This window comes from Chenopodium album, chromosome 9 (assembly GCF_948465745.1).
Source record: "Chenopodium album chromosome 9, dcCheAlbu1.1, whole genome shotgun sequence".
Classification (NCBI taxonomy): Eukaryota; Viridiplantae; Streptophyta; class Magnoliopsida; order Caryophyllales; family Amaranthaceae; genus Chenopodium; species Chenopodium album.
Genome location: NC_137842.1, coordinates 69,512,039 through 69,531,359, shown reverse-complemented (window position 1 = coordinate 69,531,359; position 19,321 = coordinate 69,512,039). Strand labels below are relative to the sequence as shown.

Below are 19,321 nucleotides of genomic sequence, written 5' to 3'. Positions count from 1 at the left end.
GCATCGACATGCGTGTCCAAGAGAAATGGAGCAAGTATTTAAAAACGGAAGGAGTAAAGAATAACAATTTTTTTTTCCGAACATTCTAAAATAGTATGCTCGACCACTAACACCGAGCACTGTAGAAATATAGAGTAGGCGAACTTTGGACAGCAGAGTCTTTAAAGATAAGTGACAACATGTTAGATTGAAAACAGCCGCCATATAAAAGAGTACACTTATCTTGCACATCACTACTAAAACCTCATTTATTCTAATCTAAACTAGGAGTAGTAAAGTAAAGCAGGCTGTCTAATTTCTCTCTCCTTATTTACAATTCTGTTGACAGAACTACAGTAGTGAGTAATGACATGTCTTACAGATAATTTTCAGTTGCATTTATACTTTGTAACGGTGCAAGATCTTCATAGTATTACAGTTGAAAGCTTATCCGTAATATAGTTTGCATAATTTGCATGTGCTTTCCTATGATTGAGCTGTCTATGATTCATGCTTTTCTTTGTCATTATGATTTGAAGCTTTTTTTTTTTTTTTTTTTTTTTTTTTTTTGGGTAGAAAAGGAAAGCCACTTATTGATTTGAAGCTGCTTGTCAAGTTATGGTTTCCAATTATAATCTGCATCAGCGTAATCACTGTAATGTGATTGAGCAGTTTAAAACCGAAAAGGGTCTTCGAAATAACAGATCCCTCTATTTTCGGCAGATTTTTAGATACAACGGACTTACAATAACTTGTTACTATTTTTGGATACAACGGACTTACTCTAACTTGTTACTATATACGTTCATAATATTAAAAGTAATAACACACGCCACATGTCACTTCTTAAAAAAGAGGGGTTCACGGTTCACCTAGATCACTCAACATGTTACAAGTACTAAAAACTTAAAAAGTGGGTATTAGAAAGGATACAAGCACAAAATAGACACACAATACGCTAGTTACAATAATATAGTATATACTTATTATAATTGACTACCTATAATAAGATGAAAAAATCATTTTTAAAAAATAAACATAGATTGAAAGAAATGAAAAGTAATAATAGTCTAATAGAGCAAACTTCATCAAAAACAATTAGAAAATGAGGTGTCACAATTTTTTTCTTTTTTTAATTTTAATGAAACTAGTAATCATTACATCAATCAAAATTGTAGCTGCCCGACAAGTTAAAATGGCTATTAATGTGCAATCATTACATTAATCATTGCACATAAATTATCCTACTCTGCATCAGACCATATTCTGGCAGATTATGTGCTGACAGAAGTTATATGGAAAGATGGAGAGGGCTCAAGAGATGAGGCTTGTTGAGAATATAAGGGAGGGGAAGGGGGTAGCAAGACACAAGTCTTTAGGGTCATTTCGCATAAGTAACGATCTAGTTTGAGAAGCATCTCATCGATAGCTAACCCCTTCGCCTGTCTTTACCTCACCAATGCGATACATTGGAGTAGCTCCATTTGCATCGCCAAGAATTTTGAGGGCTGCATCGGGACTTACCACAAGCACCATTCCAATACCCATATTGAAAGTCCGCATCATCTCACTGTCATCTATTCTCCCCACCTACCAGCACGAGTATGTAAAATTAGAGAATGCAATATACTTAATTTTCTGCGTAGTACTATAATCGGAGCTTGTCAACCAAGTTCAATGAAATAACCTATGAAATCATTGTGAACAATCAAATCCATTAAAGACGGTTTCTTTTTACCTCTTGGAGCCATTTAAACACGGGAAGAACAGGCCAAGAATCTTTATCAATGACAGCACCTAGACCCTTGGGAAAAACTCTAGGTATGTTATCGGTGAACCCACCACCAGTTATGTGTGCTATCCCTTTTACTCCTCCCTTGGCGATCACATCAAGCACCTTCACACCAAAAAAACATATGAATAACCATAAGTGACAGTTGGTCAGTTGGGGCCATCACCTGCTTTGTGCCCCTCTAATAATGTAGTAACATGTTTAACAGGAGGAGAATATATCACCTGCTTAACATATATGACAGTTGGGGCCATCAAGGCTTCACCCAGAGTAGTAGCTTCACCAGGAATTTTGTCTGTCAAAGAGCAGCCACTTTGTGCCAATACCCTATAACACGCACATATACGTCAACATGCTAATCAATTGTTTACATCTTAAACGCAATTGTATCTCAAGTCTGGCCCACTGTTGAGTCAATCACACAAAACTAGAGCCACAAAAACAAGTGCTGACCTTCTAACGAGAGAAAAGCCATTGGAATGAACTCCACTGGATGGAAGACCGATGAGTACATCTCCAGCCTCAATATTTTTCCCATTAATAACTGATTCTTTCTTCACAATGCCCACAGCAAATCCACTAAGATCGTACTCACCATCTGCATAAAAGCCAGGCATCTCTGCAGTCTTAAACACAAAATTTGCTATGTCAACCAAATGTTAATTGTGCTACTCCAAATCTCCAATCTAATAAACAAAAATGGAAAAACTCAGGTTCATCCATGAATCATAAAAGAAGATTACAAGAATTGAAAATATTTGTAGCGGAATCCTAAATTCTGACACCAAATATGAAACTGGCTTCAGCACTAAGATCTACTATAATGACTAACCCAATCCTGCACAGCTCAAGCTTTTACTATTTTAAAACAACTTTTTTTGAAAATTAACTCACACTCGAGTACTCAACCACCCCATTTCAAAAGAAATTTACATACATCAAAGCATGTCAATTAAGCGCATTAACAATCTTTAAATAAAAAGTACTTCGGGGGGGGGGGGGGGGAGGAAAGAAACATGGCTATAGTTAATACATGCAGAGCCTTTGAATTACCTCTCCACCCAAAAGAGCACAATCAGATTGCTGGCAACCATCAACGATTCCTTTGATAACCTGAAATAAGACTTTATTTATGTTGTGTTCAAGTAATTTTCAGGAACTAAGATTTGGAACTATTCTTTCTACAGATAAGATAATACGAGTACACAATAAGAGAAAGAAAAAATAAAAAGCTCGACAGTAAAGTACCCTCTCAGCAAGGTCAACATCAAGACGACTTGTGGCGAAATAATCTAGGAAAAACAAGGGTTTTGCTCCAGAAGTAACAATGTCATTAACACTCATGGCAACCTGAAGATATAGTGAGTAAGAAGCCAATTGCAGACATCAAAATGCATGACCAAAGATCAAAATTAATTGTTACCAAATCAATTCCTATAGTTTCGTGTATTCCAGTTTCAAATGCAAGCTTTAATTTGGTGCCAACACCATCTGTACCAGCAACAAGATAAGAATCCCCTGCACAAGTATCAAAGTGTTAAAGAGATTTAACACAGCTAAAAACCAGTTACACAAGAAGAAAATACACATTGTAGATTTATTTTTATTTATTTTTATATAAAAGTCTTTTTTCAACACATTTTTCTATCCTGATACACAACATTATTACACACAATCCTTTATAAAGATTCCCAGCTTAGGCAGTAGAGGGGGGATGTGTGCAACCTCATTGCTACAAAAGCAAAGAGGTTGTTACAAATTAACTCTAAGTTCATATGCAATGACCCTCTACTAGTCATGTTAAACAAGAAGACTGGGCATATCAATTCAGTATTACAATCCAAGATTCAAAGAATAGAGAATTTCGGGAATCCAGTTAGACAGTTATATTTTCCATTAAATTCACATCTAAACTATTCATCTGGGTTCCTTAACACCGTAGCAACAGATCTTCTGTTAGAGAAGGGGCAGGGCAAGATCAAGTTAATAGCCAAAAAACATATACTCCAATCAAACTATTATTCACACAACTAAATTAAAATTCCTGATACAATTTTTTATTTTATTTTTTTTGGTTTTTGGGAGCACGGTATGGTCTTCTACTCTCCCTTCATAAGAGCCAATCAATTATAGACAAGGCCAAACCACTCCAACATCTGACTTTCAATTATTCACACAGAATAAATGCACGATGATTTTCTTTAAACTCAGACATTACAAGAACCACACAGCTGAAGTAGCTAAGTATGTACTCCGTACTACATACAAAAGCCTTGGATGTTCAAATAATCTGTAGCAGATAAAACGCGACAACTGGTTGTTAACCAATGAAGTACTGAAGTCAAATGTGGCTGGGTTTACTTTTCAGAACTTCAGTTATCTAAGCAAATTGCTATAAGAAACAAGATTGGATATTGAAAAAATATATACATGCCAAATAATTTCGTGCTTCTTAATTAAGGAGTGATCAACAAATACTCAAATTTTGAACCTGTGCAACCCCTCAATCACAAATCCAACACTAGCCACCTCCCCCCCCCCAACCCAGCCACGACGAAGCTAGTGGAGTGATCAGCCACGACGAAGCTAGTGGAGTGATCATCATATATAAAACTATTGCCTGGGAATGAAACATTTATCAACTTAGCTCTGCATGCAACATGAACAGGAAAAAAATATCAAATTGAAGACATAAATTTTCTCCCAATTCTTCACACGGCCTAATTTAAATGCAAGACACCAAACATACAACTTCCTCAAGGAAGCTAAATGCATCAAAATGAAAAAGTAATACCCTAAAGTTAACAACTAACTATCAATTTGGCATTTCCACCAATTACAACAATGAAATCTCATTCAATTAAAGATTTTCCTAGTGCAAAGCTTCAACAAAAATACAATCAGCCAACCATCTCACATAGCTTTGCAACTATCTTAAAATAAACCACCTTGACCCATATCTAATTGTCACACTACTAATCCAAATTACACTATCAATGTGACGATTAATTCCTAACTAAGTGAGCAATAAAAAGGTACTACTAATTCCAAGCAATTAGCAAGATTACAAACACTCGAAAGTCAAAAAGAACAAGGATAAGATATATATACCTAGAGGATATAATCCTCCAAAGCCACCAATCCCAGGAGCCATTTTAGCAATTCTCTTAACAAGCTCAGACCCAGCATCAATATCAACCCCAGCATCCTTGTAAGTTAACCCACCAGCCTCATTTCCGCCACTCGAAACCGAAAACTCCCGGCAATTTTTTTCAATAACCCTCTTCGATTCCACCCCTTTGAGAACCAAAGATGATGAAGACAACTTATTGGGGGTTAAAAATGAGGTGGGTTTTGTTTTGTAACAAAAGTTTGGGTTTTTAGTATTGGAAACCCCAGAAAATTTTCTGGTTGAACTATAAACAATTGAACTTTGAAGCGACTCAACGTTAACACCTAAGTTGGCGGCCATGGTTGTCTGTTTGAATTAATCTTCAACTATGAAAATTAAACGAATTCAATCAAATAAAAGATAAACAAGATCAAATTTTGAATTGAAATTAAGTTAAAGAAAGATTGAAAGATATACCTTGTGCTTGAAATTGAAGCAACCAAGTTTTGTAAGTGAAATGCTTTTCCCTCTTTCTTATAAAAAGGGTGGTAGACTGAAGAAGGAGACTAGGAGAGTAACTGAGAGTCTGAGAGAACTAGTTTAAACAGTACTCTTATGTTTGCAGAAATTAGGTTATGGCCCTTATGGATTTATTTATTTTTATTGTAAAAATAAAATAAAAATAAAAAAAAAAAAAAAAAAAAAAAAGTTCGGGACTAACACACTAATTTGTCCATTAACGAATTCCTAGACGGAATTCATTTATTTATAGACTATAGAGTACTCATATTATTTTTTGGTGGTGGTATAATAAGTTCTTTATTTTTTTAATTAGTGTTAAAAAAAACAAATTGAGCTTTTTTTTTTTTTTTTTTTTTGTGTGTTTTAAAAGTCAAAACCCCTTTAAATTTTCATTAGCATCATTTATTTTATATGAACAATGTGTTTGTTTTATTCATTTTCACTTATCTCTTTTTTTTTTTTTTTTTTAGGAAATTCACTTATCTTATTATAACCTGGTTAACCTTTAGCATAACTTAATTTTCTAAAATTAAATTTATCTTAACTTATTAAAGTTGGAATAAGTGAAAGTAATGCAAATTAATAATGATTTAATATTACCATCGATAATAATTTCATGTATTCATTTAGTTATTAGAAAGAGTCATAAAAAAGGTAGGTAAAATAAACAGGATTCAATCTCATATCTTAGACATCACCTTTAAAACTTTAATCAATTACTACGTAAAATTTATTGACTTTTACATCTTTTTTGTTAGAATGTGACGTGTGAACAAAAGTTTTACTAGTAGCAATTTTGGATTGCCATGGGATGTTTGTGTAACTCCCCTCACATGTGTGTACCCAAATACCCAATGAATACCCTCATCTTTCACTATAAGCATTTCATCTCCCATGATATCTTTGATTGGTTACTTATAACTCTCTTTTTAAATGGTTGATCGTAGTCTTTCTTTTCATTCGTTGTAAAACTTACCTTTAAATTTTCATGAGTATAATCTAGCATGAATATATGCATGATGTTTTTATTTTGTTAGCGAACTATATGTTCTTTTGGTTTACTCTCATTGTTGGTTGAGATTGTAATCATTGTTCACCTTCCTTTTCAAAGAGAGATATATTCCTTTTCGACATAATTGTTGTTCTAATATTGGAGAATATAATATATGAATTGAGGAACGCACTTAACAATACGTGTGTTTATCATTGAACAACTAGAATACGAGTATTAATATCATAAACTCAACAAGCATATTGCGTACATCCAAGTGTGCATACAACAATTACAATTATTATCTTCAATGTCAATTAATGATTTTTTTTTTTTTTTTTTTAAACCCATTAGGGATTAATGAAAGAATGTTATTTTCTTAGGTTGATACCCGTTACATATATTGCAAATATGAGTTTGCTTCATTGTTTGTGCTAGATAGACATTGTGCTAACTCTCAAAACTTAAACATCACCAACAATCAATAAAACATGTGCTATTAGCATTGATGATTAAATATGCTACGTACTTTAACTTTGGTAAACAATTTTGAGCAGTAATTAGCAATAAACTTCAAATTTAGATCAAGTGAAAAAATTGTAATTTAGGACCTGTTCTCATTAAGTGAACTAAACTGAATATTTTATAAGAAAAGGAAATTAGAAGCTGAGCTCGACTGAATTTATTAGAGCTGAACTGAACTGAAGTGAAAATAATATGATGAGAGCAGGGCCTTAATCTCTTAACTCAATACTGTTCACATATTGAAAGAGAATCTGAAAGTACAGAGGGAGAAATCTCTCAATAAGTGTGATTTTCCCAATACTGTTCACATATAAAACCGATATAATGTTAGGGCCTGTTCCCATACGTTTATTTTCAATTTAGTTTAGTTTAGTTCAGTTCAGCTCAACTCAGTTCAATTCAGTTAATTTCATGTCCTAATTTCCTTCTCTTATAAAATATTCAGTTCAGCTCAGCTGAGTTCAGTCAATGAGAACAGACCCTTACTATACTTGTATTTTGTTTGGGTTTGCTCATAATTAGTGGTTTAAAAGGAAAAAAAAAAAAGTCAAAGGGGAGATTGACTAGACTGTTAGGTAGCATATCATCTGAGTTTTCTTCTTCAAAAGAAAGACAAAGAAAGCAGAGGGAAGAGCAGAAGAGAAATGGAGGAGAGAGAAAAAGGGAGAGCAAACGAGAGATGGGACTCTGCGATCGCAAATCTCAAGGAAACTTCTGGAAATCTCGAGTCTCTTCAGAAGCTTCTTCTGAAAAAAGCAGTATTTGTTGATGAAGATACCTTCAATAAAGCTTCGCTTGCTTCCCAACAGTCTCGCACCATCAAGGTCTTTTTCTCTCTCCTACATTGTTTTAAGTTTTCTTTATTAATTTCTGGGATTGAATTATGATTTTGTATTGCCATTTATATGTGTATTTTGTATTATTATGCCTTTAATTTTGGTGGGTTTGAACTGGAATTTGATGAATTCTGGAGAAGAATTTGGAATTAGGGTTTTTGTGAATCGTTTTTTATTCCAATTTGATGAACTGGGGTTGGAGTAATTTTTGGATGTATAGATCAATAGGAATGTTGAGGATTTTTGGGATATTTAAGAGATAGAAATGTAGGTAATTAGGCTAATTTGATGAACTTGGTTTGTATTTTTTTTGGCTAATCTGACCAATTTGATGAGTTGGGTTGGTGTTTTTTTTGGCTAATTATGAATTTTTTATTGACCATAATGAAAACGTAATTTTTGTTTTTCTTCTAGACGAATACGATATTGCGATCTTTTCATGATAATTGTTTCATTGTTTGTGCTGCTTGAACTTGGTAGAACAGTTTAATGTTGGATCAAGACATCTAGTGTTTGGAAACGTGACACTTTACAAGCAAGTTTCTCTTTTTTTGACGGGTTGCATATATAATACTACCAAGTTAATATTCCAAAGTTGCAAATAAAAGTTAACGGAGGTAGTACTTCATCTATTGTTCTTAGCTTGGGAATAAGCTGCTAAAATTTGGTAGCAAGTTCACTCGATGGGAGGTTGAGCTTTGTGGCAATGGCAAGATTCTATTGAGAGTTTGAGACTAGAGGGTAGTTTATTCCGAGTATTATAAAATCTCTTACATAAAGATGTAGGCATGTAGACAAGCTGAGGCAGCTGAGAATGTGATTGCATTGTGCTGTAGTTCTGAAATACATTACTCAGTATTGCACATTTGTTGATTGAGTTTTAATGGCTTATTATTATTTTCAAAGAGGAGCTATACATTGTTGACAGTTTGGGTTGCTGCTCTGTCCAGGTGCTTGAGCAAAGAGTGGAGACTTTAGAGCGAGAACTTGATGCTTCTATTACAGCTGCAGCACATGCTCGTTCAGAGAAAAGACAAGCCGAGGCTTCTCAAAAGGCAGCTGAATTACGCACACAGGAAATCACAAAAGAGCTTGAGAACACATCAAGTATGAATTTGGCTTCAATTTTATGTGTTTATGCTTAAAGTTATGGTTAAGTGAAATATATGAATGTCCATTATTTAATCACAACCGAGGGCTCAAAAGAGATTCTTAGATTCTTTCTATCATAAACCACTTATTAATATAAGGCTTTTCAAAACTGTTTGTATTTTTTTTTTTTTCTCTTTTTTCCGGAAACTAGCTCCTTTACATCACTTTATTGTCCATTGGTACCCATCATATTCATTGTTTTCTGTTAAAACCTAAATAACTTACTGAAATTGCCAGGGTAAGTTGTGATAATTTGCTATTGCATTTCAATAGTCTTATATTTAATAAGGCATATTTTAACTGTGTGTGTCAAACAAGCAAGAGAGGGTACAGGAAGGGCTATTTTGTTTAACACTCCCTGCCTAAACAAGCTTCAAGACTTACTCGAGTTGTTGGAGTGTTGGACAGATTTCTTCTCATCTGGCTACATTCCATAGGGGTAGCGCTGTTGGATCTCTTTTCTTATAGACATCTATCACTCTCCTATTATGATACACACTCCTCCATTTTATGTCTCTTAGTCTTCCTAGCTGCTTTATATTCATTCTCCTCAATGCTCCTTCCCAAGTGCACTGTTGTCTTCTGACTGTACTTAATGTAGTATGTTAGAAATGTAAAATGTGGTTTTTTTCAAGAACCAAATTATAAGCTATTATTTGACAAAAGTTGCTCCTGATACAGTGGGCTACTTTGCCTTGCATCTCTGAAGCAAATGTGATGGGATAGTGCCACTGTAATTCTTGGCTATTTGGCCACTTAAAATAAGTTGTATTTCCTACCCTTCTTAGTTTTTTCATCCATGTCCACACTTAGTAGGGCCTGTGGATCTGATCTGTTTGTAGATCTTTGTCCGTAACTGGTTGATATGAGCTAATTATTCAATGTTTTGTGTTTATATCAGTTTCTAATGTGGTTCTATTCTGTTAATTTCTTCACATTTTCATGGGTGGTTCCCCAGTTAAACTTTTGCTGAAAGCTAACAAAAGTTGATGTTAGATCATTGATGTCCTCTTTATACTTTATCATGTAATACATTTGTGTAGCTATGCTCGTGGTTTTTTAGATTTTATTCTGACAAGCTTATCTTTTAAATGCAGAGGTATTTGAACTGCATATGCAAGAGCTGCGTGCGAAACAGGAGGAGATCACCAAGAGGGACAATGATATTAAACTTTTGGAAGCTATAATTCAGACTCTTGGAGGGAAGAGTCCGATTCAACGATCCACTCGCAGTTCTTCCTAGAGTTGTCATCCTTTTCTTTTTGTTGATAGGTTACTGAATACTGACTTACTGTAATTTCTAAAATAAACACCATTTGGCTGTTCATCTGATTTTCAGTTTTTCACCTTCTCCTTTTGAATGTAAGTATGTAGCTCTCTTCCACTTGTACAAACAAATGTTTTAAATGAAATGGCATGTTCAAGTATACTCCCAAAAAGTTTCCACCTATCTTCATGTTGTTTGGTATTTCAATAAATGGATCTTACAAAAACCAAACAAGTCTTGATCTAGTGGTAAGGTTTTACACATTAGAACCTCAAGGTTATGGGAGACTCAAACTCAAGATGGTTGCCCACTTGCTCATAATGGGAATTGATCCCACAACCTCATGGTTATGAAATACAATTACCACTAGACCAAGTACTACTTGGTAGTGACAAATTTATTGAAAAGTTCTTAGTACTAGTGCATCATAGTTAAAAGTTTCTAGGGAGGTAAATCATGAGAATGATGACCCTTTATCAATAATCAATCAATCAATAATCAATAATCATCAATAATATATACTAAAAGACACACCAGCAATGACACGTGTCATCTCCTAATGTATCTTTTAGATTTGATTTTTTTATTTTTTTTGGTTAAAATTTATTTAATGTAGATTTTTAATAAGGTAAATATAAATTGGCTAAAACGTAAATTGCCTTAATTGTACAAAAACTATATAGCAAGAGTTTATTTTATAATAATATGATATATATTGGAACTTTAACAACCGTGCATTATTGCACGGGACCTAACCTAGTTCTCAAATATAAGGAGGTGTGTAATTCAATAGTGACATTTTTACATTAAAAAAATAAAAATAAAATAACTAGTGCTTGTTTAAAAAGAGGAACCCAATTATTTTTTCTTTTTAAAAGAATTTCGTTTATCCACAGGCAAAATTGTAATCTCAAAGACAAAGGCCATGTTTGGTAATTGGCTTTTTAATGGCTTTTTGGTTAGCTTTTGGCTTTTTAAGGTGGTCAAACAGCCAAAAAATGTGTTTGGTAATTGGCTTTTTAGTCAGCGAAAAAACTGGCTTTTAAGCCAAAATGAAAAAGCTGCTTTGAGTAGCTTTTTTGTTGGCTTTTGGCTTGTTGGCCCACAAATTATCTAATAAACAGCCAACAACCACCAATTAATTTACCAAACACTTTTGTAAACAGCCAACTTAAACAGTCAATTTCAAAAGCCATTATAAACAGCCAAACATTCCAGCTGGTCAAACAAGCCAAGTGAACCAGCCAACAGCCAACCGCCAACAACCATTTGCCAAACAAGGCCAAAAACTAGCTACACTAGGAGTATTTCCTACAATAACAGCCTGTTCTATTCAGCTTAATTTCATTTTAGTTCATTTTCCAATTTCCTTTTCTCATAAATAAGAATAATGCAAAAATTACACATTTTTTTTTTAAAAAATAAGCATTTATTTACAACTTTGTTCCTTGCTTTTCTCATAAACAATTAATTAAAGCATTAATACCGCCTTAGTGAAAAACCTTTTTAGTTTTTAGGGAGAGAAAGCAGAGAGTTCGACTGCCAACTGCGAAAACAGCACAAAAATCGCCATGGAAGGACCTTCATCATCCTCTCGCAAGCGCCCTTTCATTGACGAAGATGACGATTCCAAAAACAACAAGTATCCTTTCTCTCTCCTAAATCTCTCTATCTCTCTTCTATTTCAATCAATTTGTTGTTTTCCCCCTTTTTTCAATTACTACACAAAACCTAATTTATCGAACATCATTTCCAATTTCTGATTCTTTTCTGTATTGATTATGAATGTCAATTTGTGCAGTCAAAAGAGAGTTAGATTTCCGAAGAAGAAGAAGCTAAAGGGAGAAGCAGCACCTGAGCCGGTGGCTCCAGCGGAGGCTGAAGTAGCTGGACCGGTTGATCTTTCGGACCCTCGTGTCGCTGCGAAAGAGCGGGCGAAACGCCGTGTTCATTTGACTACTCAGCTTTTTACTGAAGATGGTGAGGTTGAAGTGGCTCAAATTTCTGCTGCTGAAGTTCAATATCAGGTTTTCTCATTGTTCTTTTACGAAATTTGTAATTTTTGGCGTTGATTAAATTTATGTAATGCTTTAATTAATTATATGATTTATATGTTGATTTTGATTTGGTGTTGCATTTTTGCTCTTTAGGGTGAGTTTTGAATTAGTATGGTGCTTTGAGTTGTTAGCTTATTCTGTATGTTACTGAGTAATTTTGTGGATGATTTCTGAAAAACGGCTACTTTGGAATTAATTTGGTGGGAGTGAAGGTATATTGGTTGGTTTTATTGAGTAAAATTTGAGAAGGAACAAAGTTATTTTTTGTCAATGAGCTTATATTTCCCATGAATTTAAGGAAAATGATTTCTGCTAGAGTTTCTTGCCATTATATATAGATTGTGACTTTTGTGTTATGCATTGTCAAATTTCACGAATAATTTGTATCACTATATCTGCATATGGTAGTAAAACTCGACATGTTTTTTAATTATGGCAATTTGAGTTGAGCGAGTTTGAATGTCTATAGTCAAAAGCCGCTTATTCTTTTGGGCTGGAGCCTAGAGGTAGTACTAAAGATGTGAGTTCCAGCCTTCCAGGTTTTTTGAGTTTCAGCTAAGGCTAATATGGCTCTTCAGTGGACTTTCAGCTGTTGGCGAAAAAGGTTGGGAAGGCTGGAAGTGGATTATTGTTCCATGGCACTTTGACGAAACTTACCAGAGAGATATAGGCTTATAATTTTATAATGGTGGTTGTAGCCTTATTGACTGGTTATCTTTATTCCTATTTTGCGTGTAAATTGTTAGTGTTTCCTAGTATTCCCGCATTAATGTTTATCCATGTTCCAAAGCCCTCTCTGTTGAAAAAACTTCTCCACTTGTCATCTATAGAGTTTCAAATCATGTGAAAGTTACTGTTGTGAGGAGGCTTTCTTTTTTTAATGACAGTTGCTCTACTGTTGTACATTTCTTTGAAAATAAGATGGTGTTTGCTTATGTTGGGATTTGCTTTTGGCAGGAAAATGAATCTTTTGTCGATGACGGTATCCAATTTGAGCCTTTTAATTTGGAAAAAGAAAGAGAAGAAGGTTACTTTGATGAAGCGGGGAACTTTGTGGAATATGTACCTGAAAAGGAAGAGAAGGTATGCTATTATATTAAGTATTAGTTTTTTCAAATTTTTGTAACTTGACCTTTGCGTAATATGGCTTTTCCTGATCACCTATTTGTTTTGCAGGATGCATGGCTTGATAGCCTTGAAGTAGACCCAAAGCTCGCCAATAGAATTTCCACTATTCCTAATAATGATGATGAAGAGCAGGAGATGACTTCTGATGATATAGGAAAGATAAAGCGCCGTATAGCTGATGTTCTTGAGCCCGGTGAAACGGTATCATATTCTTGCTCTTCTCTCTTTTATCTGTTTTTCTGTAAATTATTCAAAAACTCAACGGAGTGGCCAGTCCTTGGTTTGGCCATTCCAACCATAAGGTTCATTGGAGCCTCTTTGATTTTGTTCTAAGCTCTATGTCTCCATGTGTCAGCAAATTGTCATATTTCACTGTTGGATACGTTGATCTCATTGGTTTTTTCCAAAAGCCATGCGATTTTGGGAGTCTTGTAGTGCATACAAAGTTCTTAATATCCTATACTGTGTTGTTGAGGGATTTCGAGACAAGTAGTCTAGGGATTCATTCTTTCAATTAGCCCTAAACTTGCATACTTGCATTAATTTCTTTGTATTGGCAAGCTTGAAACATTTATGCTACACATCAAAGTGGTATATAGTGATTCTCAAGTTCTGTTGGGTGTCTGGATATGGAATTATGGTGGTTAGATGAGATAAGGTGTTGCTAGGTGACCAATTGAAGATTGTTGCTATGCATTGTGCATGCATCTATGTCATCGGAGGAATTTTCTTATTTTGGAATTTCTTTATAGGTCAGTGACTCAGTGCTACCTTTCATGTGTACTGCTATTACCTTGTCCAGAAGGTTGTTTGCAGGACAGGGTTTACTTCAGAAAATGTTAGTTGTTAATACCCTTATATAAGAGCTAAACAGCCAAGGAACCTCATATTGGATTATCTATTGAGTCTTGAAGCTTCTTGAGACACTATCTCCTGGGAAGTGTTTTGGAAGGATAGAGATGTATCTTGTATTCTTGTCCATTTCAAATATGTAAAATGTTTAGTGGTTTGGCATTTTTTTTGCCTTTATCAAAGAGTTTAAAGAAGCATGGTGTATGAAATTCAGGTGACTGAGGCAAATTCCCTTTTTCTTACTTCTGGGACTTAAGTGCATGAGTTTGTTATTACTTAATTTTGTTGATGTGATATCACCTTAGCCCCTCTTTGTGATTCAGTCTGTGAACTTTGGGTAGAAATTACATAAGTTTATAATTGTAGAGCTGAGGATGATTCCATGTACCTATGATTTTACTAGATGCTAGGAAGGATAGAGTCAAAAACTGAGTGATGTGATAGGTTTGACCTCTGATAAAGTCCTGAAGCTTGAAGGTGAGATGTGATGGTCCAAGTTTTTATGGTTGCTGATAAAGATAGTTTAATTTTCTATCAAGGAGATTCGAAGGAAGCACATTAAAGGATTGTTAAAAATGCATTAGAAATTAATAAATCTGGGGCAAGCTATCTTGCTGGTTTTGCACTTTTGCCCATTACAACTCACAAAAAACAACCTTTACAAAAAGAAATCATACTGGTGAATAAGTTCAGGTTTCCTTGATCCTGTGGGTTTTCATCCCTTTGTCAGCTTTTGTTTGTGGTTTGCTCTTTTCTTCCTTGCTCCATCTTGCCATCTTTTATTATCCTGGTCTGTCCTATCATCATTGACATTCCTGTTCTTTTCGGTCATAGCTCTGTTTTTGTAGTATACTAGTAATGTGAAGCAGGACCGGTCAAGGTTAAGGCTTTTGCGTCTTGACCGCTCTTAAGACTCTTCTATTTCACAATAAGTGCTGTTGCTGTTTGTAATGAACCCAAAATTAGGCAAAAGAGTGAAAAGACACTTTAGCAAAAGAAGACAAAATAATTAAGGGAGCATTAAGGGGTGTGGCAACATAGGACTGAATTCTGTTACTCTTCAGCAGTAAAGGACAAACATTATTAATACTTAGGTTATTTATGTAGTTTTGCTTTATAATAAAAGGGAAATAGCATAGCAATAGAAAGGCATGAGATTTGTATTGTGGAATGAAAGAGAATGGTAACCTAAAGTTATTAAGAGAGTGATAACGTAAAGTTATCAAAGAGAGTAATAGCTTAAAGCTATAAACATATCATTTTGTAACCCTTTTGCCATTAGTAAGACTCAAGCTTTCATTTTTATTTATTTCTTGATTTTCTTCTTATTCAATCAATTTATAAAATCAGAAAATCAGTCTATTACACTGCTGCTTACGTTCCTGTCTTGTCTATCTTATATCAATATTATTTAATTTGTGTTTAGATTGATGCTTTTCTTGATGTATTGTTGTGGATAAATGTGATAACTTTGTGTCTTGCAGGTTTTACAAGCACTGAAGAGACTGAAAGGTACAACTGACAAGAGAGTAAAGATGTCCATAGAAACGAAGCGTGTTTTTGACCAACTTACTGAAGATGCCATGCGGCTGATGGAAAATGGGGACTACAGTTGAGTATTTTGTTACGCGTATCTTTGATTGTTAGCTTTTGATTAACGGTTCTGTGTTCTCATTTTGCAATAATTATAAGTAGTTTTATCTTATTATTGCAGATGTTTATCATGAAGAGCGAGAGGTTTTCGTACGCGAGGCAGGTTTGTATTATTAGTTTTGACAGTCTGTGAATGAAATAAATTCATTCATCGTGTATAATTTTTTTTTAAAAAAATTTATGTAATATCTGGCTTAACCCTTGAATATTACTAAATTAATGTGATTTCTGTTGTATAAATGCCATATTTAAATTGCTGTTTTATTCATGGTGAAATTTGAGATCCTCTTTGTGTGAACATCTTTCTAATGGTATAACTTGTATGAAGGTAAATGGTTAATTCATGTTTTCCTGTTTGCTTTTGTGCTCTCCTTTTCCCTTTGTAATTTTAGTAGTGAGTGTATGTAATTCATCTATATGTCTAGCTTTTCCTTCTCATTGTTTTCTTTTTAGTGGTGAAGGAGAATTTGGGAGCTCTTAGTGTGAAAGGGAACCACTTGCATTGCTTATCTTTCCTCTTGGGTTATGTCACTTGTGTGTGTGCGTGCGTCAACAGTGTATTTTTGAATAGAATCTAAAAAATTCCTATATTCTATGTAAAACATTAAGTAGCTACATCTAATACCTTCGAATTGAGATACGAATAATCTAAGTTGCACAAAAAAGTCATTGTCACCTTAAAAAAACCAAAAAGGTGTTTGTATCTTAAAAAAAGGTCCGTGTGTGTGTGTGTCTGTAGAAGGTATCACATTCCATGTGCTGCTCACCCATTTACAGGGAAAATATGTCTCCGTGTGTGTGTGTGTGTGTGTGTGTGTGTGAAGTTTTATTTGGCTCTTTAGAAGGTATCACATTCATGTGCTGCACACCCATTTACAATGATGAATGTTGCTTGTACAATGTGATTCATATTTTATGTACTATTAGCAAGACTGTAGCTATGTGACCACGTGACTACGTGAGTGTAGTATTTGACCATTCTTCGTTTTTTTGTTTTCCTGTAGAAGGATATGAGGCCCTTGCTCGAGCAAGAAATAATGTTGTGTCAGGAACTGGAGGAACTGAGGATGATGCACTTGACATGTTTGCTGATGAAGATGATGACGTGGCTGCAAATTCTGAGCAGAATAATGACACCTCTGTGCCTAGCGTGGACACAAGTACTCAGATGGCAGTGGAAAACGGAAACCAGGATTCAGAAAGTATGTTTAATGCCTATATGATATTAAAAAGAAAACAATAGCATTGTTGGTGAGATAATTCATTCTCATTTATTTTAGGTTCTTGGGCTGGGCAAAGTGATTATGTGTACGACGAAACATCAGGGTACATTCTTACACCTTGTCAATATCATTTCCTGTGAACTTGTGTTTCTTGTTTTACTGTCTTTACTGTTTGAACTTGTCTTGAGATTTAATTTGAGTTGTTTTATGAAGTGTATTTTCTGTTGACACAACTCTCAATGCACAATCACATTTTCCCAGCTGTTGTCACATGTATACTTGTATATCTTTGGTGCATATCCTCAGTGAATTTTGTTTGATAAAAAAACATGTAGGATGTATACTTGTCTTGAGATTTAATTTGAGTTGTTTTATGAAGTGAATTTTGTTTGATAAAAAAACATGTAGGATGTATTTGATGTCTGATAAATTTATTTTTTGTATGTGCTAGATTCTTAATATTTCTATGAATCTTAGCAGCTCTATGTTGAAAAGATCTTCAGAAGTATGTTATATTATAAATTGAAATTAGAAAATGGCTTTAAAGCTTAAAGCTAAATCATTTATTCTTGTGTACTTGTGTGCACAAGAATAATGAATAACTTTTGAAGTATGAAATAGAATGAAGCTTTTGGAAGTCTGATAAATTATTTCAGGCTCAGAAATGGTTTCCATGAAGTTTATAATAATGTGCTTCATGTCTTTGTGTGGTTTTGGATGCTATGGCTATCTGGAAATCACACAGCTTGGATTATATTGCTAAGCTGCCACATGGTAAAGTGCCTTGCAATGCTGTAAGACGTACTTAGTTTCTGTATGATGGATTAGGTCTTTGGTGGTTGCTTGGTTATGCTTTATCTTCTTAAGTTTATTCTTGCTCTGTTATTCTTAGCTATATCTATTCAGTTCTTCATCTGATGAAGTGTTTTCCATTCACAGATACTATTGCAGTAGCAGCCTAGGATACTACTATGATCCCTCTACTGGATTGTTTTGCTCTGCATCATCAGGACAATGGTAATTCTGCACTTCTTATTCACTTTTATATATTTTGCTAGATTTTGCTTCGAGTTTGCTTTATTTATTGTTAGTGAGGAAGGGGGGTAATTTCATTTGTGATATCAGTGAAAAGAGTGTCTTTATAGAAAGAACTTTGGGCAGGTGCCAGATGATAGTAAACTTTTTAAACATGTTCTGTAGCTGAGCGTGGTCATTTCATAATTACTTCATCCCTAGCATAATGCAATTTTGGCATGGTTAGATGAGTAATATTTGTTTATATGAAGTGCTCGTGATAAGTTTGCTTGATGTTCATAATATTGCTTTCACATGTGCTACTCAGCACTGAAGGAGATGACACTTTGGTCTTTGTAGCCAACTCCATCTCTTTTGGATTTTAAGCTCTGATATTGTTGCTTTTGGTGATCTTTATATAACAAGTGCTCTGTTAACACCCTTAGAAATCAAGCCCTCGTCTGAATAGTTTTAAATATCTCTGTTTTTTCTGTGTATATGACACGTTGAACTTCTGTACAGGTACAAATACAATGAGGCTACTGGCACTTATGATGAAATCCAACCTGAGACTGAAGCACCATCAAATGCTAGCTAATGACTTCAATTTTGCTTTGTTGGTTGGGAACTACAGTCCGTAGTTAAGCAGCACATCACAGCTTGAAGTTAATTGTAGCTGTACAGGTACGTGTACAAATTAAATACCTGTCTTATACGAGGAAGTTAAACCAAAGCATAAGATACAAGCTGGTTATGTTGATGAGGTTTTCTGGTTTATTTTACGTGAAATAGAGTTGAGTAGGAGATTAATGCGCATTTCTTTACAAAATGTAAATTTTTGCTCTTAAACCCTGATAATAATTTTTTCAAGCACCACTTTTCCTCTGCACTATGGACTTCATCACCAGATTAGCTAGCATCTCTTTATTCAGTTTCTGAAGGACTATTAGTCGACAAACAAGAGCTTCTAGTTTCTGCAACAAGTGAATACATTTTATGCTGAAAAGGATTGATGGTCTTGAGCAGGCAAGGCATAAGTGCATCTTTGGCTGTATAAAGAACATAAAGTATGTATGTAGGTTAGTCACACATATTTTCTAATCATGAAAAACCTTGGCAAAGTAATTTCATTAAGATGTACTCGTAGAAATTTGGATAGCCGTATGATGGATTTGCAACACCTTATCTTGGGATGCCAACATGGTGATTGGAATCATT

At 34.5% G+C, this 19,321-nt stretch overlaps 3 protein-coding genes across 3 annotated transcripts; 2 read left to right on the top strand and 1 right to left on the bottom strand.

The window, feature by feature from the left end:
- Positions 1-1,067: 1,067 nt before the first annotated feature.
- On the bottom strand, positions 1,068-5,519 carry LOC145559039 (phosphoribosylformylglycinamidine cyclo-ligase, chloroplastic-like). The gene is made up of 9 exons (XM_081620441.1): positions 5,361-5,519; positions 4,883-5,269; positions 3,195-3,289; positions 3,020-3,121; positions 2,825-2,884; positions 2,225-2,397; positions 1,996-2,098; positions 1,718-1,876; positions 1,068-1,569 (listed from the first exon to the last, which is right to left on the bottom strand). The coding sequence occupies exons 2-9, from the start codon at positions 5,241-5,243 to the stop codon at positions 1,399-1,401; spliced, it is 1,224 nt and encodes a 407-aa protein (XP_081476567.1). The 5' UTR covers positions 5,244-5,269; positions 5,361-5,519; the 3' UTR covers positions 1,068-1,398.
- Positions 5,520-7,485: 1,966 nt separating this feature from the next.
- On the top strand, positions 7,486-10,338 carry LOC145560375 (uncharacterized). The gene is made up of 3 exons (XM_081621624.1): positions 7,486-7,745; positions 8,708-8,864; positions 10,007-10,338. The coding sequence occupies exons 1-3, from the start codon at positions 7,566-7,568 to the stop codon at positions 10,150-10,152; spliced, it is 483 nt and encodes a 160-aa protein (XP_081477750.1). The 5' UTR covers positions 7,486-7,565; the 3' UTR covers positions 10,153-10,338.
- Positions 10,339-11,660: 1,322 nt separating this feature from the next.
- Positions 11,661-18,992, top strand: LOC145560374 (uncharacterized). Its single transcript, XM_081621623.1, has 10 exons — positions 11,661-11,818; positions 11,978-12,203; positions 13,191-13,316; positions 13,410-13,562; positions 15,698-15,824; positions 15,928-15,969; positions 16,871-17,068; positions 17,147-17,192; positions 18,029-18,106; positions 18,626-18,992. Exons 1-10 carry the CDS (start codon positions 11,748-11,750, stop codon positions 18,699-18,701), a joined length of 1,143 nt encoding a protein of 380 aa, XP_081477749.1. The 5' UTR covers positions 11,661-11,747; the 3' UTR covers positions 18,702-18,992.
- Positions 18,993-19,321: the final 329 nt, after the last annotated feature.